Here is a 26,496-nt window from a genome sequence, read left to right as displayed (position 1 = left end):
TCGATAGAAGGGTAAACACGATTTTTATTGTTAAAAATGTTAGCGATGGTAGTATTTTTAGATAACCGATTTTGAAGATTGAGACGTGTAGATACCCTTTGAACAAGTTTAGTATTTAGTAATTTTCCATTTCTAAGCTTCATAATTGTTTTGTTAGTGAATTATATAATAAAGGAGCAAAGATTGGCGTCCAGAATATGAACCAGCATACAATAATTTAAGTTATATGAAATGGATAAATTTGTTCGGCTAAAAATGTCAAACGCTATCAGTATTAATTACCCGAAAAAGATAGGGTATATCAGGGTAGGACTGATGGCTGACTGAATAGTAGAAAGCAGGTCTAGTAACCTATCAACACCCTCCGTCAAAAAGAAAACTTTCGCCAAAGTTTCGCCAAAGTTTTCTTGGTCTCTATGAAAGGGATTTTACTATTTAGTCAATAAGGTTGAGTTGTAGAGATTGCAAATTTTACATCTGCCATGGAGTCATTTCTTGTTTGTCGATCTTTTGAAACAAACTCGTCAAACTTTTCTTGAAGTGAATGATTTTCATATTTAGTCTGGAACGATCAGTTTTTCTCCCGTATACATGTTAACTCTGTCGATTGCAAGCAGCGACACAGCTCCAGAACAAAATTTAGATTTGTTTATATGTAACATTACAGTAATTGGAAGTATGATAAAGAGCTTTTATCTTCTATTATTAGTTGGTGCATATACGGGAATGACAAGCTAGACGAAGACAAGTTATATAGCAAAATTAAACATAAAGCTCGTAAATTATATTTAATTATTTTTCAACAAATCAAAATGTTAAATTGAGAATTTTGCATACATAAATGCATAACTCAAACGATATAATTTTTACCATTTTTTATTTACCAATAGCCTCTAACCAATAATATACAAAAGCAAAGAATGTTTTTAATAAGTTCAATGTTTCCTTGTCTTCATTAATCCACAGTAATTCTCCTCCAACTCAACGATATAGAATAAGATTTCCCCAATAATTTAAAACATAAAAAGAAACACTAAACCATTCACAAACTAATATCAACATAATATAACCATAACATATGTGGATTATTGACATGCATTTTACCACTGCAGAGTAATCACTATTTTCTAATAAATATCAAAATCCAAGTCGGGTAAATATTTACAATCAATGCGATTCGTTGGATCTTGCCTAAAAATAAAAGCAAAGTCAATTTTGAAACATATCTGAAGAATCTATTTCCTTTTTATTTCTCAATATAATTAAAATCATAAATCAAACACTATTTCGTCATATGCTTACCCTTCCGGAGAACCTGCAATAACCTCGGAGTTTTGATGGGATTACTTTTACTAAGTATAGTTTGCTATGTTGTGTTTTGTAGACGTTCTTTTGTCTTTTGATATATTTTTCGGTTTTGCTGCGGTATTGCTAGTGTGTCATTGTCTTATGACTTGTGTCTTTTTTTTTAAAGGAAAATGATATGTTCACATTTGTGCTGTAATTCCCCAAATATGCTTTAGGCCATAAAAAATACACTAAAATAACCACAATTCAGAATAATATTCCCTAAATACAAAAAGAAACACTAAAGCAACTCATATCACCATAACATAACAATGAAATATGTAGATTAGTGACATACATTTTGCTTCCCGTCACATTTTGAATATGCCTGATCAAAGTCAGGAGCCTTAAAATAAAACAGTAGTATACCATTGTTCAAAAGTCATAAATCGTTTGAGAGAAAACAAATCCGGGTTGCAAACTAAAACTGAGGAAACACACCAACTATAAGAGGAAAATAACAAAACAACAGAAACACTGACGTGTGTAACATAATTGTTTTCCTTCATTATTTTCTACATTTTAAAATAAGGCAATTTGTTTTGTTTAAATTTTTTAAATTGTTTTACATTCTGTTGTTTATAGCTGGCTATGCGATGTGGGCATTGCTCATTGTTGTAAGCCTTTCGATGACCTGCAGTTTTTAATTTGTGTGTTATTTGGTCTCTTGTGCAAAGTTGTCTCGTTGGCAAACATACCATAATTTTGTTATCGGTCGTGACCAAAGATTGAGTATTAAGGACGTGTACCAGTAAAGTATGACCATCTTTGATCATAACTTTTGTATTTTGTTGTTTTGAAGTTTCTCTTTTGGAATTATTGTTATCTTATTACTACGACAAAAGATATGATTTCAGCTTTCCAATTGTGAACTTTTCATCTCTAAGTAGCAACATTCCAGCAGCACCTGCATACGGGGTATATATCTATTGAGACGATATTCCCGTGTTTGCATTTCATATCATGATTTTCTTGATAGAGGGTTGCTGCTCACAAGGAAGCTTTTAAACCAAGAGTTGCAAATAGTGAAGTTGAAATCATCCCTTCGTAAATTTTACGGACGCCATCACGAGTTGGTTGACCGTTATGGAATAACCGTTTCAGAAATGATATCGGATATGTTCCTTACGTCGTAACTACAATCCCCTTCCCTTTCATGAACGTGACCTACCGAATTGTACTATTTACCGGATTTGTTATCACATTAGCAACACGGGTGCCACATTTTGAGCAGGATCTGCTTACCCTTCGTAGAGCAAAACAGGTCCATGTCCAATTTTCGTCCCACGACACACGACAGCGCCACGATGCTCAAAATATCGTGCGAATGTCGTACGATGATCACAAATGACCCACGATTTGACCAATTTTCATGTCGTGACGCTGTATAGAAGTGTCGTGGGTTCGTTGTAACTACAATCCCCTTCCTTTTCATGAACGTGACCTACCGAATTATACTATTTACCGGATTTGTTATCACATAAGCAACACAACGGGTGCCACATGCGGAGCAGGATCTGCTTATCCTTTCGGAGCACCTGAGATCACCCCAAGTTTTTTGGTGGGTTTCGTGTTGTTTATTCTTTAGTTTTCGATGTTGTGTCATGTGTACTATTGTTTGTCTGTTTGTCTTTTTTCATTTTTAGCCATGGCGTTGTCAGTTTATTTTCGATTTATGAGTTTGACTGTCCCTTTGGTATCTTTCGTCCCTCTTTTATTAATATAAACTTACGTGTTATCTGGGTTCAAAAATATTTTTGGTTGAATATTTTTTATTTGCAGATTTCTGCAATATATTCCAGCAAGGGTCTGCTTTTTTATATCATTGACTTGAGCTGAAATAAATTAAAGAAGTTTCTTAATATATCGATATTACTATCAATTGGAAACAATTAATTTACATTACTGACATACAAGAGGACGGTTTCCCCTAAAAGTATTTATATTCTATGTGTGTTTATTTTAACCAAGGTCAGTATAGGGTAACTTTAAGATATGTGCGATATTACTCAAAACTGATCACCCCAGATGCAATACAAGTTATTCCAGGGTCGGTACTGATGTTAATAAATGACTGAATGAACGATTATTAATGATAAATATATGTAAATTATTATACAATTCAATCTTTTCCATTCTCTAAAACTCGTGATGATCTAAATACAAACCTGAATGGCGAATAAACATACCTAGAGTGAATCCAGTTACTGGGGAAAAATTTTCATAAAAAAATCTATCTGCATATTTATAGTAGAGGAATTGTACAGCAATTAGACATCTAAATGTTGGACCAACAACTGTATCAGGCGATTCTGGTCTCTCAGATAAAGCCCCGACGTATAGATCAACGTCATCTACATCCGAATTTGCCCTAGAAAATAAATTTATCTTTTAATTACATCACATTATCTTTTTAGAATTGCCTCCTAATGAAAGGTAAATCAGAAATACAAAATGTCTTGGTCTTAAGTGACAAGGTTTTCGTGTGTTTTATCACATAAGCCTACACGTTCAAGACGCGTACAACAGGATCTACATGTTAATGTAAGAAATGCTTAGCCTTTTGGACTACCCGAGTTCACCCTAAGTCAGTATTCAGATTTCTGTTGAATTTTGTTTTATTGGTGAATGTCTTTTCGACACATGGGTGTTGCCGTCAATCCGTCGTCAACATGTCGGACAATAGATATAAAATTCTAAAAGCAATTTTATGAAACTTTTTTTTAATTGTTTAAATCTTTTGACGTGAGCACCCTTTCAATTTTAATTACTAGTTGTAGATTCACTTTTCAAATTTTCGAATTTTAGTCATAAAAATGGGTGATTTCTCAATGTTCATGATCAGACAATCATACCTCAAAAATGGTTTGAGCTTGGATGACTAGTTTATAATCATTTGGATAGGCTCCCTTTAGTTAGGTATTTTTTCGTTTTATTTTGAAATAAAATTATTTTTTATGACATTGAGTAGTTATGGAACTTTATTCTTCTAAAAAAACAACGGAAGGATCATGAGCTCATGGCAAAGCTATTATTTTCTTTTCGTTCGTGGTTTGTTTTTTTTATTGTAATTGGACTTAGTTGTCCCCACTCCCGATACCTTCTCTCTCGTTTTAAGTATTTTTTAAAAACACCAGAAAAGAAAAATTACTCTGATTTTAAAAGTTACCATTTGGATCTACTTTCTTTGTAAATAAACTCATCATAGATACCAGGACTAAATCATGTATATACGCCAGACGCGCGTTTCGTCTGCAAAAGACTCATCAGTGACACACGAATCCAAAAAAGTTTAGTTTAAAAGGCCAAATAAAGTACGAAGTTGAAGAGCATTGAGGGCCAAAATTCCTAAAGGTTTTGCCAAATACTGTTTTTGCAACGGTTTGATTAAGTGCGAATTTGTGAAAATGACGAGAAGACGTATACCTAGTAGACACATCCGTTTTTGTTCCGTTCTGGAGTTAACATAACTATTTCTGCCTCTAGTTTGATTTATTTATATATGAATATACGGAATTTGAAATAAATGGTATCGTGGTAGAGTGCTTGCCTCTGGGGTGGGAGTCAAAACAAATATTTTTAAATTGGCATTTGCTAGGCATGCGTCATTAAAGAGTAAAGCAAAGACTGATCGGCTAGTAGTCAGAATAATTAATGTGTTCAGGTTAGGTGAACTCTTTTTCTGTGGACTTTTACCTTGTTAACTATCACGCTAAAGACTAGCTCAGCATGTCGATCTAGTACAAAATAGGGTTAATATTCAACGTACATTAACAGATTCTCGTCCTGAATAGCATTTGCCGCAGGACGTTAAGCAGCCATTCATGCACCGTCCAGCTTTTTCATTGACATAAATCGATATTCTTATTCTGGTTTTTTTTGTTGTTTTTGAAGCAAAAGAACATACCCGTAAACCGCTTTTAACTTTTCTACAATGACGGCCTCATGGTCTATAAATCCCCCTGGTGTGTTTGTCCAAAATACAGCTGGAAAACGACCACAAAACTGTCTGAATCTATTATATCCTGGTAAACCATGATCTCGACCTCGTTGAATATTAAGTGCTCCAAGGTCAAGTGCATCTAAGGGGTTAATTGTATCTTGAAACAAATGATCCCGTACTTCTTTAGACAAAAATCTATCCATCTTGCTATCATATTGTGAAGACATCCATCTTCCAATCCTTGTTGGACCAAATTGAGCACTGTCTCGAATAGTTTCCGTGTTAAAAAATGTTTCATGAAGATTTTTAACCTTAACCTCGGTAAAAAATGAATTTGAAGCACCAACGGAATTACCGACGAGAGAGTGTCCCATCCGATACGCCGCTGCCCCAAAAGCATTACGAGTTGCACCGTCCAAAAAACTGCTATACAGATTTGTATGACCTTGTGGTTGACTCATTAAACCAACAGCTATTGACCAATCAAAACCAAGAAGAGCTGGGAGAAATTCGTTGTATACTATATGTTGATAGACTCCTGTTAAAATCTTCCGCGCTTCATTTAATAGTTTGTCATCGTTCCACCCTTTGTAACGACTTCTGAGTTCAGTTGCTATTCTATTATGTTCCCGTAGGAAGATAGTATGCATGACAGTAAGGAGAGGTACTTCGGAGTTTCTATGGTCACCTGAAAACAGTGAGTACATCATACATAACATTTTCCCATATTCACCAAACAGTCTTTAATATTAACAATATTGATTTATTGATAATCAATTGTAGTCATAAACACAGACTTAAAGTAATCTACTTATTTTATGTAAATTGTTTTTTTAGACAAAAACAGAGATACCATTGAAATGTAAAAGAAAATTAGACAATGAAAGAATGGGCGTACATGTAAAAATAAAACAGGCAACAACCACAAGAAAAATAAAACAACGACAATCCCGCAACTGTAATACTTTTTAATTTCAAGGCACAAAAAAAAAATGTTTTCGCATAAAAAAAAATTAATATTGATTCACTCATAAAAGAGGGACGAAGGATACCAAAGGGACCGTCAAACTAATAAATTGAAAATAAACTGACAACGTCATGGCTAAAAATGAAAAAGACAAACAGACAAACAATAGTACACATGACACAGCATAGAAAACTAAAGAATAAACAACACGATCCCCACCAAAAACTAGGGGTGATCTCTGGTGTTTCGGAAGGGTAAGAAGATCCTGCTCCACATGTGGCACCCGTCGTGTTGCTTATGTGATAACAAATCCGGTAAAGAGTCTTATTCGGTAGGTCACATTCATGAAAGGGGAAGGGGATTGATTGTTACGACATAAAGACCTGGTCACAACGAACCCACGACACATCTATACAGCGCCAAGACATGAAAATTGGTCAAATCGTGAGTCATTTGTGATCATCGGATGACAGTCGCACGATAATTTGAGGATCGTGGCGCAGTCGTGTGTCGTGGGACAAAAATTGGACATGCACCTTTGTTGCTCTACGATTGTTTATCATGTCACTGTCTTGTGGCTGTCGTGATAGTGTCTTACCACTTTCGTGCGATAAGCTAGGTTCACACTGCCGATCAGATCAACTCGATGATCCCGATTGTCCAAATTTCCACGACCAAGCGTGACCAAATTCCTGATCGTTCCTGTTTACGACTTCTTCCCAACTGCTATCCGACTGTACACGACCTTAACCCGACCATTCACGACCCCTTAACAACTCCATCACGACTCAAAACCGACCACTAATTGAATGTATATTCGATAATTCCGACAATTCCGATAATTCACGATCTCTACACGATCTTTACTCGACTAGCTAGACCAAATCGACTAGACTAGACTCGATATCAGCCTGATCTCGGCCAGACTAGATCGACTTGATCGTATAGTGGTCGTAAGGATAGTTGGGCATTGGTCGGGTATGTACAATTATAGTTTATATTAATTTTATATCACCCCGGGTACTGCAGCGGATGAGGCATTAAGTGTTACCCCTGTCCGTCCGTGAGTACGTATACGAACGTTCCAACAATTACTTTCCGTTCTCTAATTTTATTTTGCCTAAACCAAATTTTATGAAACGCAATACCATAATACACAGATCAAGTGCGAATTTGGGTGACGTCACTTTTACCATTCTTGAGTAATAAAATAAAATTGAGAAAGGAAATGGGGAATGTGTCAAAGCGACAACAACCCGACCATAGAGCAGACAACAGTCTTCAATTTAGCTAGAATTCCCGTACCCGTAGGTGTCATTCAGCTGGCCTCTAAAAAATGACTCTTTATAACGTTATATATGCAAGCTGGGTCATTATCGGCTGTGTAGAATGGACACGTTCCCCGTTTCTTTGATTAGATTCAGTAATTCACAGAAGGTCTGATTGAAATTTTACATTTAAAATAATTATCTACATGGAAATCAAGCAGTTGGATTGTTTGGCAAGTTGGTAAGGGCTCGGATAGACAGGTTTATAGCTGTGACTGGGTAGACAGCTGGGTAGACAGCAAAGGGTGCCGACAAATCTAGATATGCAGTTGCCGACAAGACGACCACTGCGTGGGCAGTATTAAAAGTAATCAGAAAAATACTAACTCCGGGGGAAAACTTAAAATGGCAAGTCCCTAATCAAATTGCAAAATCATAAGTATGAGAGACTTGCGGGAGCTGAACAAAGAGGACCCAATTGTTATAAAACTTCCTGAAAGTAGAATCGGACGCTGATTTGTTATAAGAGTTTTACTGCTCTTTTCTTCAAAATCAGATTTGTCACTGGATAAGAACTGATGTAAGATAGCAATATACATAAATATTACCATCCCCTTTTCCTTGCTTTCTTACAAATTAAGCCTACTGTTTGTGTCATATATGTGCATATGTATGTATTCAGTATTTTCCATAGATCTGATACCCAGTAGTTGAATGGTTCAAGATATTTATATTTGGTGTATCCTTGGCAATAATCTGCCTTTTTTACTAATAATATTGCAAAAAGGAGGCAAAGATGTCACATATTTTCCCAAAATTTGACCAAAAATAGAATTTCAATCTCATTGAGGATACCTTTTCTGAAACAGTTTACATATATCTATCACAATTTCAAATACAAATCATTTGTTATTCGTCTTTTTTTTAATAAAACTGTTTCAAAAAGCGAATGAAAAAAAGTGTTTGTAAACATTCGATGGTACGGTGACATATATAATAGTTGTTAATTTCTGTATCATTTGGTGTCTGTGGAGTTTGTGTCATTGGCAATTATACCACATCTTTTTATTTTTATACTAGAAAAATTTCTGGACATACGGAAAATAGAGACAGTCAAACAAAAAGAGCCCATTAGCCCAAAAACTAACTTTGAAGGCTAAATTAGTCATCAGCTGTCTAATAATGAATTTTAATGCACAAGTTCTTTCATATTTTGAAAAATCCTCTGGGGCCAAAATGCAGAATCTACTTCCCTTCCAAAACACCTGATATCATCCCAGGTTTTATTGGGTTTCGTGTTGCTATGTTTTTATTTTTGTGTGTTTTGTGTTATGTTCACTTTTGTTTGTCTTCTCGTCGGCTTTCGTTTATCGCTATGGCTGTGTCGGTTTGAGCTTTGGGTTTTATTGTTACTTTAATATCGGTGTTCTATCTTTTAAACTTTTACAACCTCCCCTGCAAAAGTACAGACGCGTACTGTATATGGAGGAATGTGTGTACAGTTAAAAATAAATAGTGACAAGATATTTTTGCAGAAGCAAAGTTATGAGAGTTAATCAGAGCTGCACAATTTTTTAGAGAACCGTGTAGCAGTCATGTATACTCGTGTATGGCCGAGAGGAGATCGAAGAGTGGTCGAATGTGATCGCTAAGAGATCGGGTATTGGTCGAGTTTATCTGGGATGAAAAATATATAGAAGTCGCAGTGATCATGAAGCGATCGGGCATTAGTCGAGTTAATCTTTATCACATATCATACAGGTTGTCGTTGATCGGGAATTGATCGGATATTAGTCGAGTTAAGATCGAAATGATCGAGTACTTATCAGTAAACTATTTGTATGCCGACCAAACTCGATCTCTACACGATCCTTTCTCGACCAATTCGACCGTTACTCGACGAATTCTCGATCTCTTCTCGAGTGACTGGCTTCTCGATCCTTACTCGAATGTTTTTGACATGTCAAAAACTCTCGAGTAGAAAGTCAGATCGATTACGACCAAGGTAGTAGACCATCCCGAACATTCTTGTCGATTGAGACAGACCAGTCTCCCGATCGCGTAATTTGTCATGATCAAGATTGATCGAGTTGGTATAATCGGCAGTGTGAACCTAGCTATAAACACACTGTTGTGGGTACCAACATAAACCATTTTAATGAAGAAAAATCGTACAACTGTTGCACGACTGCCGTCCGACAATCCTATGACTGTCGCAAGACAATCGCAAGACAATCGCAAGACAATCGCAATACAGTCGCACGGTTGCCTCAAGAATACCAAATTGTATACGATGCACGCACAACATTGATTGTCTGTCGTACGACAGTGGTACGTTCGTCGTGCAACATATTGTTGTTTTATTCAGAAGAATACAATTCAAAGGGAATAAATGTTTGGAAAATCGTACCGTATGTTGTTTAAAGAGGACGACTATTCCACCAGAACGATTACGCTTGGTCCTGCGGAATAGGCATCTTGCCGGACTCGAACAAGAGCAAAATATGGTCCTGTTAGCGTTAATTCGAGCCCGTGAAAAGTATAGGAATCAGCGAAACGCCCGACGTTGGTGGATTAGGCCATAGATCAAACGGCGCCTAATGATTGGGCCGAATAGTATACACTGATGCAAGAGTTGGAGCGGGAATCTGCCGGTGATGTCGTTGGATTCATGAGGATGGAACCTTGCATGTTTCAAGACAGTGGCACGACAGTCCTACGACAATGACAGGACAGTGACACGACAGTAGCATGCCCATCCCATGACATGAAAACCTGACAAATAGCGCCAAACAACTCACGTTTGTCGTACGACTGTCGCACGACCGACTTGCGAATTACCTACGACAGTACAATTACAATTCTGTTTTCTCTGTCGTGTACCTATTTTGTACATGTCGTAGCTGATGTGACCACTCAAAATGTTTTTTTTTTTTACATTTTGCACAATAGTGCCACGACAACTTTAGTTATAGATCTTCCACGACAAAAAATTGTACGATCTGTTGTGACCGGGGCTTAAGGAACATATTCGATATCATTTGTGAAACGATTATTGCATAACAGTCAACCAACTCGTGATGGCGTCCATAATGTATTAGCATCGGAAATAAAACCAGTTGTTAGCATGATATGGGTTATGTTTTACTCATATAAATTTTTTTTATAATGGGATACAATACTTAACACCCTTATGAAAGGGATTGTGCTTCATATTAATAAGTTGAAAGTATAATCTTTCTGTGAGTTTTATTAAGGTCTAGAGCTGATATGTGAATATAACCATTTGTTAAATTATGTATCATTCTCATTTTGCTTAGTTTCTTTTGTTACCTATTCTGACATTTGACTTGGAATTCTTTTAAACCGAGTTTTATTGTGCGACAACTTAAGAGTAGTGTCTATTCATAATTGTTTCATTTTCAACAAGTAATTTAAAAAAATTAAAAGCATGGTTGTATAACGTGCACTCTTAACGTACATCCATTGAATATTAATCAAAATCCGATACTAATTCAACAACCACATGCACACATATTATCTTAGAAGCAGTCCATAGCTTTCAAGAGAGCTCAAACTTGTACGATTTTTAATTTTAGTTCATGTATATGTTTGGGAGTTTCGTTTGACGTCTGTTATTACTAAACTAGTATATATATATTTGTTTATGGGTCAGCTAAAGCACGCTCCAGATCCGGGGTTTTCTCACTGTGATGAAGACCCATTGGTGGCCTTCGGTTGTTTTCTGCTCTGTGACACTTTCCCCATTTTCATTCTCAATTGTATTACCCACTTTATCTTAAACAATCTATTTTTTTAAGAAGTGATGCTTCACTTTACAGAAATATATCATTGGGGATTATAACAGTGTTTAACCAGTTGAACCAATCATCACCTACCTGCATGAAAACATTCTGATTGCGATGCTTCGAAACACGAATCATCATCTGGGTTGTCGGGCAGTAAATCGTTGTTACCTACTTTCATCTTACCTAAAGACAAACAGATAACGATTAAGTTTTACAGACAGCTATTTACATTTGCTTTTGTGTCTAGTTCTAAGACACATGTATCTAACTAATTTTACAGATCTTATGTTGTTGTGTTAAAACACTGTCCTTGACATGGGGGCAGATTTTACTACTCAAATAAGAGTTTAAGGAAGTTCGCTTGTCATGTTTTGGGATTTTTGACAGATTTTCGAAATCTTCTTGTTTTATCGATTTGAATGCCTTAAAAAATCAGTCCATTGCCCCCCATTTTTCTTTTTATAAATCTTATACATGTATAATGATAAGCCATCTGTAAAAGTCTTATATAATTTTACTTATTTTTTTAATAGTTTAATAATAAGAACTTAAACTTGTCAATGATAAAGCTATGAAAAGTCAAGAAAAAATATTTTCCCGCCAAAATTTCAAAGGCTTATATCTCGAAACACCTGTACAATTTGTTTTGCTTCTTTGCTTCCATTATTAATCCCCTATCAATATAAACTAGTGTTTTGAAAAGTTAATTATTTTGAAACTGAGAAGCGAACTCCCTAGACCCAAACTCATTCTTTATTTGCCTGGTTCAGGTCAAACGCTTAAAATGAGATTGTTGACTGTTGTAGTTCGATTTCTGTCCACAAAACACTGTTTTACATGTACTGGTGTTGTATGATAAAAATAACACTTTACAAATTTTCTGTTTTCGAAGAAAACAAGCCATTAAATGTTTTCTGTATGATCTCAATTTTAACTTCATATGTCCATTTTTTCAAAGTATATTTGGGCAAAATGATATTTACCGTCGTTCCCGCTTGAGCGTAGGTTTTGCAATTCCTCATCACTGCTTCCATAGACACTTGACAGATCTAACCAAGAAGTTATTGCATTCTCCTGCTGTCGTGGACCTTCAATTTTACATTGACACATTAAGTACTGTATGTAAAAATTCAAAACCTAATACAAATGTACAAATAAAGATATATCCCTATAATATCTGCACATGAAATTAAAATACAATCAGTGGATAGTCTTCTGTCAGCCAGCATCAAAACTGACCATTTCGTACATATGCAATTCTATGAAATCTGCACATGCTCAATTTTTGATAACTTGATATAGCTTTGTTTTGTTGAAAAGAAAGCACAATGCTTAGAGAAAACTCAGTTTATGAATATTGCATTGAGAAAGTAAGATTCAAAAAGCTGTATCAAACAATTCGTACAAATCGACATAATAATACACGATTTGGAACACTAAATCTCAAACGTTTCTTCCGCAACCATGATCAACGGAACACAACGGGCTTTTTTACTATGTAATTTTATTCATCCGAGTACCGCCATAAATGACGAAACAAAATGAGTTAAGAAAGATGAACATCATAATAATCAATCTAAAAATGAAATCAAAAAGCAAAAAATACCTGGATAAGGGGGGTACGTCACTGTTGGTGCTGAACGAACAAAATTCATACAGGTGTATAAAAACTCTCCCGGTGGTGTTGAAAACGGAAAACATTGAGATCTGAAATCAATATTGAAATATCAAGATTAGGTGTTTCTAGTTTCTAGTTTCTCGTATCTTATATAGATTAGACCGTTGATTTTCCTGTTTGAATTGGTTAACACTAATCATTTTTCGCACGCTTTATAGGTTGCAATTCGGATAAAGCCAAGGCCCCGTGTTGAAAGTTTGGCCTATAATTGCTTAAATTTTATGCATAGTGACTTGGATAGAGAGTTACCACATCTTCTTATTAATTCATGTTTGTACATTTTAATTTGATAATTCTCAATAAGGTTAAACTAATGTGATACCTTTTAATTTGGAAAATATTGAAATCTTAACAAGTTTTTGTAAATTAATATGAAATCAGATTTAAGAATAACTCTGATCGTATAGATATTCATAAATATATCATATTTTTAACTAAAAACAAAATATACCTCTTTCAAGTAAGTCTGTATGTAAAAGTGAAATCATTTTAGGAAATAAAAGTTCCGGAATATCGTAACAAATGGGATGTATGTACTCTATATGCAGGCGCTGCAGGAAAGTTGAAACATAGAAACTTTTAAATAAAAAAGGGGACGATTTGCTTAATTATAAAATGACATAAACTAAAAAAAATGTAGCAGCTAACTTAGTGAGTAAAAAAGCCGACCTTTATTTGTTTTGCTGCGATGCCACCAACTCCTCGAAACATAAATTCGCTATTTGAGAGAATATTTAATTAATGCGTATCCCAGTCAAATAAAAAATACAGATACGCTTATCTATAACAACTTTTGATATCATGACATTTTGGTTTTAGTTCTGATTGATGATGAAAAACATTTTTTTTTTCGTGTACATCATCTCAATATAAGAAAAATTGTTTAAATTCCACTATTAACTCACTATGCCCAAACGTTACGCATTTTATTCCTAGCCAAAAACTGATATGGCTTCTTAAGGGCATACGATACAGTTTTGATCCCGTATTTACAGTTTGATGAAAATTTCCATATAGGTTATTTTTGCTTGATTAAATCAAATATGTAATAACAAATATACCTCCATGTGCTACTTTTTGAGTTAAATGAGGTCGAAATTTTGTATATTTCCTCAAAATTCGGATTTGTGGCCGTATTTTTGCTTTCGAAAGAAAGACATAACTTTTTTGTTTTAAAAGATAAACACAAATTGTTTTTTGTTCAATAATTTGTAATTTCTGTATTTTATAAGTATCATAAAAATTTATGCTTTTAAATTAAGGAATAACTCATATTTATCAAATGGACATGAAATGAGAAAAAAACGTCATTTTTTGCTGTATATTTATCAAAATTAAAAAAAAAATTGACTATTTACAGTTTTATAAAATTTGGTCCACATAATCTTCCTGCAAAATGAAACAAAATGTCGTTTTAAAAAATAGGGGTCCATGCAGTCGTTTTCAAATTAAATCAGTTTGAATCAGTTAAAAATGCATCTTTTCCCGATATGTCACAGTTTGACGTCGCGAAAATAACATTTTACGTTAGCAACGTCATTACCTTTCTGTAACTGTATCGTATGCCCTTAATGTAGAGAATCTTGATATCTTGATATCTGTCTTTGAGTTAGTTAATGAAGACAAAATATAACTTTAAAGATAAATATTTAAATCAGGCTTTCTGCACTAGGCACGAGGTTGGCATGGTGGGATACAAGACACATCGTATAAGTTCTATTAACTTTCTGTTTGTGATATTTTTTATTAAACTGGTAATATTTTATCTTTTTCGTAATATGTGCACTTTGGCATGTCAATTAGCATTGTCCCTTGGTGTCTTTTGCAGTTGTGTCACTTTAAATAGTACTGACTCATCTGCGCTAGGCACGAGAATGACATACCAGTTATGTGCAACTTCTTACAATATAGTATATAATATCATTAATGTCCCGATACACATTTTAATACACATCCACCATGCCATATAGCACCGTTCCTTGGTGCCTCCTGCAGTTCAGCTGGATATATTTTACAGAATTCTTTTTTGTTTCTTTCTAGAGGTGTGCCTGAGACGAAGGTTTTATATATACTCCTATAGATACGAATATACGGTTGTTTCTTATTTGTGTTTGTAACTATGTATACTTGTTGTTTATCATATACTTGTATCAAATAATACTTAAATTTTACAGTTCAATAACATTTAAAAATATTAAAAGGCTATGAAAGGATTACAAGATTTATTAACCAGATTCCTACAAATTTCCTCAGCGGGCTGATAAAGGCACCTTTATTAACTGCTTCCAGAATAGAATGTTATCGCATGCCTTTCCGTTATTGTCCGGGGGGTTTATCACATGCAACTTCGGGTATTTCCGTATTTCCGGACAGTTATTTGTAAACATGGCAGACGACACGGACATTGCTGCTTTTGTTCAATCGTTGATAAACGATAATACAGTTAGAACAACTGCTAGTGACATGAGACTTTTTAACAAATGGTTGAGATGCAATAACGAGATGAGGTTAGCGGAAGAAATTCCTGTTACGGAACTTGATAAATGTTTGGCTCATTTCTTCATGACAGTTAAAAAAAGACGACGAGTCAAACTATGAACCTCAATCTGTCAGATCAATGCAGAGCAGCATTTCAAGATATCTAACAAAGAAATGTGCAATAAATATAATGGTTGACAAAGAATTTCATCACTCTAGAGATGGGATGTCTGCCAAACTGAAACAGCTTAATTCCATGGGAATGAGCGCCAAAAACAGGAAAGCAGACCCCTTCAGAAGAAGTTAATTTACTATACGAAAAAGAGATGCTTGGTGCAGGTAACAATTCTTTGCATAATTATTATTTATGTTTTTGATATTTTAAGTAGCTTTGTCTTGTTATTTGACTCTTTGTGACGTCACAATTTTCTCAAAAATGAACACATCATGCACATTGATATGATAATGATGAAATTAAAAAAATGATTTGACAAAACTTGAATGATCTTCACCTGATTTTGTACAGTCGTAAGAATGTATATTATTTTAACCTAATTGTATACACAAGTCTAAATCAAATATTTTTTACTCAAATTCCTTAAATTTATTTGCAGGAAATCCTCAATCTCAAGTAAGAACAGTATGGATGAATAACACTCTACATTTTGGTTTGCGCTCCCGGGAAGAGCACACAACTTTGAGATGGGGAGACATTCAAATGAAGGCAAGTAATAATGGTCAGCAGTATCTAGAACGTACTGAAAGGATAACCAAAACAAGAAATGGTGCTAATTGGACACACGTGCCTTTCAAGCCAAGATGTTTGCTGACACAGATAATGTTTCAGGAAAAGTTTTTTAGGGGGACAAGATTCAAAATAATTATTTCATTTTTTAATTGAACTACAGAAAAAGTCAATTAAAAAGCGCAAAACATAGTATACATGTAGTGTAAATATGTATTAAACAAGATATTAAGATATTGCTATCACAAAATAACAGCCAGATATTACAAGTGTAGCTATATATATATTATAATGTAAACATGTGTATAATAATGTCATTTTAGCAATCAATATTGAACTGGTTTATCTTCTTTCAGGTACTCCTAGATGTCCTATACAGACATATAAACAGTTTCTTAGAAGACGACCAGAAGATATGGTTGCAGATGATTGTCCCTTTTATTTGGAGTTTTCCAGGCAAATTAAGGATGACGGTGTCTGGTTTTCAAGACAAGCTTTAGGAAAGAACACTTTAAGTACTTTTGTTAAAAAAATGTGTGACGACGGTAGTACAAATGTATTCAGGGTAGAAAAACTAATCATAGTGTCAGAAAAACTACTATCACTGCCTTGGTACATGATCACATGTATACCAGATACACGCATAATGCAGCTGAGTGGACATAAAAATGTTCAATCCATAAACTCCTATAGCTCAGCATCAATTGAACAACAGAAGGAAATGTCTAATATTTGGAGTAAAATTGGTACAGAGAAAATAACTTTGGATAAAAACCCAGGGCCTTTGGATGATAACAACAATGATATACCATCAGATGATGATGCAGAACTTTTGTCTGCTTCCCAAGAAGCCGAACTTTCTTTTGTATTGAAAGACATTTCAAATTTCGAATCTAATTCTAAACCAGTTTCAGCAACAACAACTACAGGAATAAATTAAATGCCAGAAATAGTACATGAAAATCACAAAGGAAAAGCAATGCATATGTTCGCAGGGGCAACTATTACAGGAAATGTGACAATTAATTTTTCCAACTAAGAACATTAATATCATGAATATACGAGTCATGTAATTGTTTTCATACATTTATGTCACCCTGATGCTTGTTATATTGTTTAATAACAACAATTAAAGTTCAGAAATTTGTATTTGGTTAATTATAAATTATCAAAGAAAAACAAAATTTTAATGGTTTTTGTCTGTATTTCTTCTGTTGAAGTATATGATAAAAAGATTATTACATGGCATTTTTCATATCATACCCTTTATCGGCCCTAGGTCATGATATCAGCCCAAGAGCCGCAGATCTTTGTAATGACTTGTTGTTTATTATATATGTGAAAATAATATTATAATGATATTAAATTATGTTTCCTTGTGGGCCCATTTGATGGAAATAAAGCATCTTCTTCTTCTTCTTCTTCTTCTTCTTCTTCTTCTTCTTCTTCTTCTTCTTCTTCTTCTTCTTCTTCTTCTTCTTCTTCTTCTTCTTCTTCTTCTTCTTCTTCTTTTTCTTCTTCTGGTAATCTCATATGTTCCAATTGACAAATAACGCCTCGAAGCTAAGAAACCCCATATTTTACTGTATTTGCCGATTATCTTCGACAACTACTCATAATTTTATGAATCAATATTTTCGAACTCACCTGATGACAGGGAAGTTTCCATTGCAGCATTCTATATCGTTTCCATCATTATCTATAAGTAGGTTAAAGTGACCAAATTGAATAAAAAAGTAAGAAAAATTATTTAAAATTATCGTGCGACTCTTATAATGTTCCATGTCAATTTTTAATAACAGAACGGAGAGCTATACATAAAATTGAGAATGGAAATGGGGAATATGTCAAAGAGACAACAACCCATCCATAGAACAAACAACAACAGAAGGTCAACAACAGGTCTTCAATGCAGCGAGAAACTCCCGCACCCGGAGGCGTCCTTCAGCTGTCCCCCAAACAAATATATATACTAGTTCAGCGATAATGAACGCCATACTAAACTACAAATTGTATATATTTATCAGATTCAAATGCAATGGTAATACCTCCCTATACACCTCTAATCATATACTTCAACATTGTGTTTCAAAGTATAATGCATCTTATTCATCTGGTTGAACTACAGTTATTTAGAGAAAACAATTATAATGTAACTCATATGACGGGATATCTAACATGCTAAAACTTCGTTCGATAAATATTTTCGGATGATCAAGAATTAAAGTGTTAAATATCTTGAAGTTCTTGAAATCACAATGCTAAGGAATTTCAAGTTTGTTTTTGCTTTTTTGTGTTGTTCTTTTTGTGCCTCGTTCACACGGACATTTAAATCGAATTGAATGCGAATCGAATTCTCTAATTGCGTTCACACACTCTTCTTTTACAATTCGAATTGATTCGAATTGGCTAATTCGAATTATCCAATTCGCATCAGAAATACGCTTGTGTGAATACGAATTAAACGTTAACGTCGTTTGGACAGTAAATCTAATTTGACACGCATTGTAATTCGTATTAGAATTGACGTTAGCACGTAAAACGTTTCGAATGCGATTAAACTAATGCGAATTAGTTAATGCAAATCGAATTCGAATTACGTGTGAACTCAGCATGATATTAATATAAACCTTTATTCATAACAAAAAGTACAAAATAATATTCATTTTCTTTTTCTTTTTTTTTACTGAGGAGTTACAAATAGACATCAATGTCAAAATGATTGTATAAATATAAAAATTAAGATATAATTTATAAAATAAATGTTATAAATAATATGCAGTGAAATGAACTACGTCCTAAACTTTTTTTTTTAAAACTTTTATTTACTATTTTGGAAGCAATTTTTTTAGTTTCCATTTGAAAACACTAAGATCTAATTTTCTGCGTCCAACATCTCTTAACATCTTCGTTTTGTTCACCTTAGATTTGACTTACCAATTTCAATCGGAGTTGCGACAACGTCGTGGTCAACGAATTGACCAAAATGTGTCAAAGCAACATTAAACTTTCCACTTTTTGGTGAAGATGGTATACTCTTAAAAATCTTGTTTGATATGTCTCTTGGGTTTGGCAGTTGATTCCCATTTTTCCCAAGTGTACGCGGATACAACCCTAGATTCCATACTGTAAATATATTTAAGATGGACTTTAAATGCCTATAAATGCCTATATCAATGAAAACAATTGCATCAATGTAAAGTCATAAAAAACGAGTGACCGGTGAAAAATAATGTTCTTCCAATTCTTGAACCAATGCATACAAACATCATAAACTTAGTCTTCTGTGCACGAATTTATCATTTTTTTCGTGTAAATTTCGTATAATCGTCAATTTTTTTTTTTTCAATCGGTCAGTGTTGTTGTGAAAATATGGCAGGGAAGTAAAGTTCGTTTTTTGAAGACGAAGTTTAACGATTGTCGCCTGTTTGTCAACAATCGACAAAAAATCAACAAAAAGCACGGGAATTGAGCACGTGTTTAACATGTAAATACAGATAATAGTTTATTTTAAGGACATCCATGCATATTGTGATCACCGGATTTTTACGAGATGGGTCACACTGAGGTCACTTTGCATACGGAAAATATGTCGGGGGAATTGCTTCCTGGAAGGAAGCAATTAAAATAAAGTAAACTTCTTCTAAATATGAATAACTTAAAGAATTGTCTTCAGAAAAAAGTATATGTAGATACGTTTTATAATGAAAACTATCATTGAGTTTTAAAAAAACATATGCATTATTTTTTTTGATTTGAGGTTTCTTATGACTTTAAACATATACATGTGTATGAACAAAAACAAATGTAATATGTCGATAAGTATGATATTTTCAATTCTTTTAGTCAATGTCATCTGAAATCCATCCATCCTTAATTCTAACCGAAATTTTAAGTACAGTACATTCACTTTAACTATTTATGAACTGTAAAGAGATTTTAGTGTAAACTGCATTATTCATAAAGTATTTTTATTACAATACCTATTAGGAAGACTTGATCAGGGTTTTTTCTTATAACTTAGATTATTACTTTTATTAAAATATAACAGATGTTCTTTTCTGTGATCGCTTCGAACGTTTTTTATATTGGTCTACTTACTGTCACCATACTCTGGTGGTACAAATCTAGACTGTGGCGTCCCTGCTGCTCCCATGTTTGTCCGATACAAGTTATTGCATGTACCATCCATCGTCCGGTATTTATCAAAAGGATTACAAACAATACTTTTAGCAATAAATAGCTCAGGTTCAACGGCTTTAACTCCATCGGAGATTCTTTTACTTAAATTTTCGTTTAACGATGGTCGTGCTGTTCTTGACCTACAAAAGTTTAATAATGAATTGACCAGTAACACAGTTGGAATAGTGTCCTGTTGGAACTGTGTTTTTTTCGAAAGGGACCATTTTTGATCCAACAGATAGGTACAAGGCCCATAAAACCAAACAAATACAAATACAATACACACAAAGCATCGATATAGGAGTACTTGCAGTAAATGATGAATTACATGTATGTAGTTCAAAACCATTAAATTGACGCGGGTGGATGTTAAGCCCTTTCCACCTTTTTCATATTCAGATATTTATTACAGAGCATGCCAGTATTTATATTTATGTATTGTTGAATAAGTGTATAATTTTTCAAAAAGGAGACAGATTTGTAAAAGCAAATTACTTGTTTCTAAATCCTTAATATTATTTTATTTGTATAATATTTTTTAAAGTTGATTTATCTAAATAACTATTGTTAACACCAAGCTATACCCATGCAGGTCTTACACGGTCGGCAAAAAAATACTATTGAAATAAAATAAGGTAAGAAACTTGCGATCTGATTGGTTAATTACCTAGGTGTTAATACCACAGCATCCAAGTTCATCAGGGGATTTTTCCAAATTACAAAAAGAAGAAATTTTCCAAAATAAATAAAATATGATAAAAATTTCCACAAATTGTGTTTCTCAAAAATTCATCCAAAATCAGTTTGTTTTCAAAAAAGTATTATTTTACAAAGTGCTCAAACTTCGCTGTTGAAAATGTGTGTTGTAGGAATTCCTCGTAATAGTTTTCAACATAAGACCCTGGTATAAAAATCTGTAAAGGAACGCTTCATAAAAAAATACATTCGTTATCTTGGTTTAAAGTCATAAAAAACCTCAAATTAAAAAAAAATAATGCATATTTTTTTTATAAGTCAATGGATAGTTTTCATTATAAAACTTATAAATATATACTTTTTTCTGAAGAAAATTCTTAAATATATTCATATTTAGAAGAAATTTACTTTATTTTAATTGCTTTCAGGAAGCAATTCCCCGACATATCTTCCGTATGCAAAGCGACCTCAGTGTGACCCATCTCGTAAAAATCCGGTGATCGCAATACGCATGGAAGTCCTTAGAATAAACTATTATCTAATTGTACATGTTAAACACGTGCTTAATATTCATACCTTTTTGCTTATTGTTGACAAACAGGTAACAATCGTTTAACTTCGTCTTCAAAACACGAACTTTAATTACCTGTCATATTTTCACAACAACAGTCACCGATTGAAAACAAATTGACGATTATACGAAATTTTATGCAAAAAAAATGATAAAATCGGGCACAGAAGACTAATTTTTTGATGTTTGTATGCATTGGTTCAAGTATAAGAATAACATTATTTTTCAGCGGTCACTCGTTTATTATGACTTTAATTAAGGGTGTACATAAATGTAAACGGTGGTGAAAATGTACCTCAGAAGGTATGAATTTTCAACACCGGTGTTAAAAGTAAAATAACAAAAATACCTAACACCAAGCAAAGTTCAAAACGGAAAGTTCCTTATCGAATGGCAAAATCAAAGGCAAATACATGAAATGAATGGAAAACTACTTGCATATACCTAAATGGGTACATGATTTTCTTTATGTGCACATAATTGAGTAAACCTGGTTTTATAGATAGCTAAATATCTCAAACAATACTGTACACCCCTGATTACACCAAAATAACGTATATTCTTCAAGACTTAATTACTTTGTTTTATCTAATTGACATCTAGATATGTCAAAGTTCTATCTGGCTATGATGCTCTAGAAAGGGGTATTGTTCTCTGTAATTTCAAAAATTGTTTACAGTCCCAACTTTCTAACTTTAACAGCAAATTTTATAAAATTGTCAAAACAAACCCAACCAAATAAAGAGAAAAGAGGGCTGGTTGTGTAAGCTGTTACTCTAACATGTATGAATTTGACGAATAAAAACTTAGAATATAGTAAATATAAAAAAGAAGATGTGGTATGATTGCCAATGAGACAACTATCCACAAAAAACCAAAATGACAAAGACATTAACAACTATAGGTCAACGTACGGCCTTCAACAATGAGCAAAGCCCATACCGCAAAGTCAGCTATAAAAGGCCCCGACAAGACACTGTAAAACAATTCAAACGAGAAAACTAACGGCCTTATCTATGTTAAAAAAAAAGTACATATAACAACTTTATAATGATTTTATGGGGTAAATAATTACCTGTTTTGTACATTAGCAGCTGTTTTCTCAATTAGAGTAGCAGCTCTTGTTCTTGTCAGGCCTTCCTGCCTTACTGGTCTGCGTCTTCCGAACAAGTTAGCACGTCGTGTGGACCCTCGTCGTGGAACTCCGGATGCCGTCTGTGATACTTGTGGTGACTGTGCTGCGATTCCTGGTGCTACTGCTCCTCCACCTGGACTACCTGCTGCTCCTCCTGCTCCTTGTTGGGAATTCCTAAAGTCTGCAATATAGAATAAAACGCTTATATGTGTACTGATCCTTCGCTATGTGTTTGTTTTGTTATACCTTTTCATTTTGTTCACTGACGCATGTTTGATATTTTCTATACACTTTAAAATCATGATTTATTTTAATCTTTTCAAATTCTTACAACTTCTTAAAAAAATCAATATATAGACATGTACGTAATAGCAGAATGCCCGTTTTTTCATCCCTAAAGTACAAACGTACAAACTGATATCTACTGCGATACAGAGATTATATCGATTACAAAACAGTGATATATGGAATTTAAAAACATGATCACCCCATGCAGATATATGTCTTGTATGTAAATGAGTGTATGAGGTTTCAACTTCCCCAGGCAACGTTAACTTTAGAATGATTTGGCTATTTGTCCTTGGTATATAGATCTACAACAGGTAAGGCTCTTTTAGATGCTTAGCTTTCAAATATTCGGCTTTGAACGTTCCTAATGATAGTATATAAAAAAAACGAATCGGACGCATAAAAGTTTTGATAAACTTTGATAGTTGACCAAGAGCATCGGTAGGCATTATCATAGGATAAATAATACATGACCAAAAAGAACATGAAGATATCACATAAACATAAAATATTGGGCTCCAGTTCGAAGAAAAATTGAGCTTAAACACAACAGGTAGCAAATGAGCAAGTCGATGCCTCCACCTCTTCAAAAAAGCTTATTTGATTGCAGACACATGTTTTCCATACTTACTGGTATTAATTTGTTGCGAACTTGTTTTAGGAGTGTCTTGTATTGCAGCATCAACTGCTCCTCTAATAATATCGTCAATGTTTTGAGCATAACATGTAAAAAATCCCAAGAAAGCTGAAATAAGTAACAATCTCATCTCGATCTACAACATAAAATTTGATCTAGATGTAAATGATTTAATCAGTGAATTGATGATTGATGCCAATTTAGTTACGATTTGCTTGTGAATTGCTTGAGCTAGGAATATATGATTTACTTCTGATTTGTTAAAGATTTGAAAACAGTTTGTTTATAACTTCTCCATAATTTGAAAACAATTTGTTTATGATTTGCTTGAAGTATAAAAGCAATTACTTCTGATTTGTTTATGATTTCCATTCAATTTCTTACAATTTGTTTATGATTTGCTTATGAATTGTAAGCAATTAGTTCGTGATTTGTTCTTGTGATTTGTTAGCTCATTTGCATGTAATATTTTATCACTTACAAATCACAAAGAAATCATACGATTTGTATATCATTTGTTACCATGATTTGTTCCTCAATTTTGTTTGTTTGTTTGGGTTTTGTTTTTTTTTTGTTTTTTTTTTTATCGCAGATCAAATTAATTCGTTCATAGTGTGTTAACTTACGTTTTTTTTAATGGAATTAAGCCCTCAAATTGATAGTTTATCGTGTGTTTTTGTAGGTTGTGATGTTATGCTATTGTTTCAGTAAAGGGAGAAGGTTTGGTATCATAAAAACGTTTAATCCCGCTGCAAATGTTTGCACCTGTCCTATGTCAGGAATCTGATGTACTGTAGTGGTCGTTTGTTTATGTAATTTATACGTGTTTCTCGTTTTTCGTTTTTCTTATAAAGATTAGACCGATGGTTTTCTCGTTTGAATGGTTTTACACGTGTAATTTTTGGGGCCCTTTATAGCTTGTTGTTCGGTGTGAGCCAAGGCTCCGTGTTGAAGGCCGTACCTTGACTTATAAAGGTTTACTATTATAAATTGTTATTTTGATGGAGAGTTGTCTCTTTGGCACTCATACCACATCTTCCTATATCTATTTGGTTTTTTTTCCTTCATCTTTATGTTTCATAACGATTTAGAATAGAACATCAGTTGATATAAAGTAGATTTCAGTCAAATTTCAAAATTAAAGTCATCACTCAAGAAATTTTACGGTGGCCATCATGAGCTCATTGGCCATAATGACAAAAGTGTGTCAGAAATCATATCTGATATTCTTCCTCAGTCATAATAACCTTCCATCATTACCGAACTGAATAAAGAAATAACACGACGGGTGTCGTATACCATGCAGGAAATACTTACACTTCCGGAGCACCTGATTTCATTCTTGCTTTTTAGTGGAGTTCGGAATGTTTCTTATTTATTATTTATAACTGTTGATGTAAATGTCTTTTGGATTTGGGAGTCTTTGTTAACTCCTTGGTTTGGATTGTTATTGTCTTCAATACAATAATAACCAGCCGTCAAAAGGCTGTAATCACTGTGTTTAATATTAAAATCATCCTGTACGAATCTAGATATCTACTAGTAAATATAGTAGCTAAGGTGTCTAAATGTCTAGATTTTTCTTAAACTTCTATGAAAGCTTAGGAGAATCTGGATCAATATACATTCAAATTTCAATATAAGAACTGGGGGTCTCGGACCATGTTTTTTTTTATTAAAATACTTTGAAACCAACGAAATTGCACTTAATTTGTATGAGTTATATTGGAGAAACTTTATATTTTCTTATTGATTAATCATTGAACGAAAGAATCGGTTTAAATTTTATGTGATAAATGCTTTCCATTGATAGTTTCGAAATTGATTAGGGTTACGAGCAATATTTCATGAAAAATACTGTCCTATCAGGTTCAGTATATTTGTCCCTTTATTTTAAAACATGTTTTCTGAAAAGTTTTAAGTAAACTTAACGACACTTAATTTCCTGAGTAGTTTAATATCTAAATTTCAAGTAATACATGTTTCTGTTGTAAACATGTATCTAATGATATTTGGTATTCTATTTTTAATGATGCAGTTTTGAAAAGATTGGCTTGAGAGACCAGTGCGTGTCTATGCCAATTGAGAATATACATTTAGGACAATTCATCCAGCCAACTACCTGTCACTTGGTTTGGCTAAAAAACATAACTACTCCCTACTCGACCAAACAATCATTCGCGCAAAAAAAATGAAATCAATGTTAAGAGTTCGTTTTCTGTATAGACAAAGAGAACTACCAAACGAAGATCGTGATTCTAAAAATCTGAGATAAATCATTTGTATTGAAGACTTTAATACTGTAGTGAAGTGTATTGTAAATCTATATCAATACAGAGTTAGCAGTTATATTAAATCTACCAAAATCTGATGAACAAAATAGAAAGTAAAAGAGAACATGATACATCGAAACCTAAAACTGAGCAGCACGTTATCCCTCATATCATTTTCATGTGTTCCTGCTATGACCTTGCGAGAAAAAGAGCCCGGTATTAGTCATGCATTCACAGCATATTATTGGTAGCGTGATAATAATTTATTTGATTATAAACACAGTTATTTTACGTACCTACTTCTCTCTCGATGAACGCTTTTGCAGTGCAATTTTCGTAAGGATACGATTTAACAGTTGCTCAATATGTTGCATGTAAATTATCATAATACTATAAGTACTTATACAAATATTATAATATTTAATGTTCACAATACAAAACTAATTTAGTAAACCACTTTTTACTTCAATCAAAGTGTT

The 26,496-nt window shown here is 33.6% G+C and overlaps 1 protein-coding gene across 3 annotated transcripts; it reads right to left on the bottom strand.

The window, feature by feature from the left end:
* Window positions 1-860: 860 nt before the first annotated feature.
* Window positions 861-26,423, bottom strand: LOC139529804 (salivary peroxidase/catechol oxidase-like). Of its 3 annotated transcripts, XM_071325719.1 has the most exons (14): window positions 26,314-26,371; window positions 23,739-23,880; window positions 22,977-23,000; window positions 22,760-22,934; window positions 20,337-20,557; window positions 19,173-19,361; window positions 17,883-17,934; window positions 12,941-13,041; window positions 12,318-12,422; window positions 11,425-11,517; window positions 5,255-5,978; window positions 3,537-3,718; window positions 3,080-3,182; window positions 861-1,191 (listed from the first exon to the last, which is right to left on the bottom strand). In XM_071325719.1, the coding sequence occupies exons 2-14, from the start codon at window positions 23,872-23,874 to the stop codon at window positions 1,128-1,130; spliced, it is 2,169 nt and encodes a 722-aa protein (XP_071181820.1). In that variant the 5' UTR covers window positions 23,875-23,880; window positions 26,314-26,371; the 3' UTR covers window positions 861-1,127. The 3 variants fall into 3 exon arrangements, with proteins under 3 accessions (XP_071181820.1, XP_071181818.1, XP_071181819.1); XM_071325717.1 differs by having other exon boundaries at window positions 22,760-23,000; window positions 26,314-26,423; XM_071325718.1 differs by having other exon boundaries at window positions 11,425-11,518; window positions 12,322-12,422; window positions 22,760-23,000.
* Window positions 26,424-26,496: the final 73 nt, after the last annotated feature.

The sequence above is a fragment of the Mytilus edulis genome, chromosome 7 (assembly GCF_963676685.1).
Source record: "Mytilus edulis chromosome 7, xbMytEdul2.2, whole genome shotgun sequence".
Classification (NCBI taxonomy): Eukaryota; Metazoa; Mollusca; class Bivalvia; order Mytilida; family Mytilidae; genus Mytilus; species Mytilus edulis.
Note: the sequence above shows the minus strand (reverse complement) of the source record. Positions and strands in the feature narration are given on the sequence as shown.

Excerpts from the sequence above, each read along its gene's own strand:
- LOC139529804 (XM_071325717.1), bottom strand. The coding sequence starts at position 23,874 with ATGAGATTGTTACTTATTTCAGCTTTCTTGGGATTTTTTACATGTTAT. Across the intron at positions 13,042-17,882 it reads GGAAACTTCCCTGTCATCAG|ATCTCAATGTTTTCCGTTTT; the intron begins GTGAGTTCGAAA and ends TATTGATTTCAG. Across the intron at positions 1,192-3,079 it reads TTTTTGAACCCAGATAACAC|GCAAGATCCAACGAATCGCA; the intron begins GTAAGTTTATAT and ends TTTTATTTTTAG.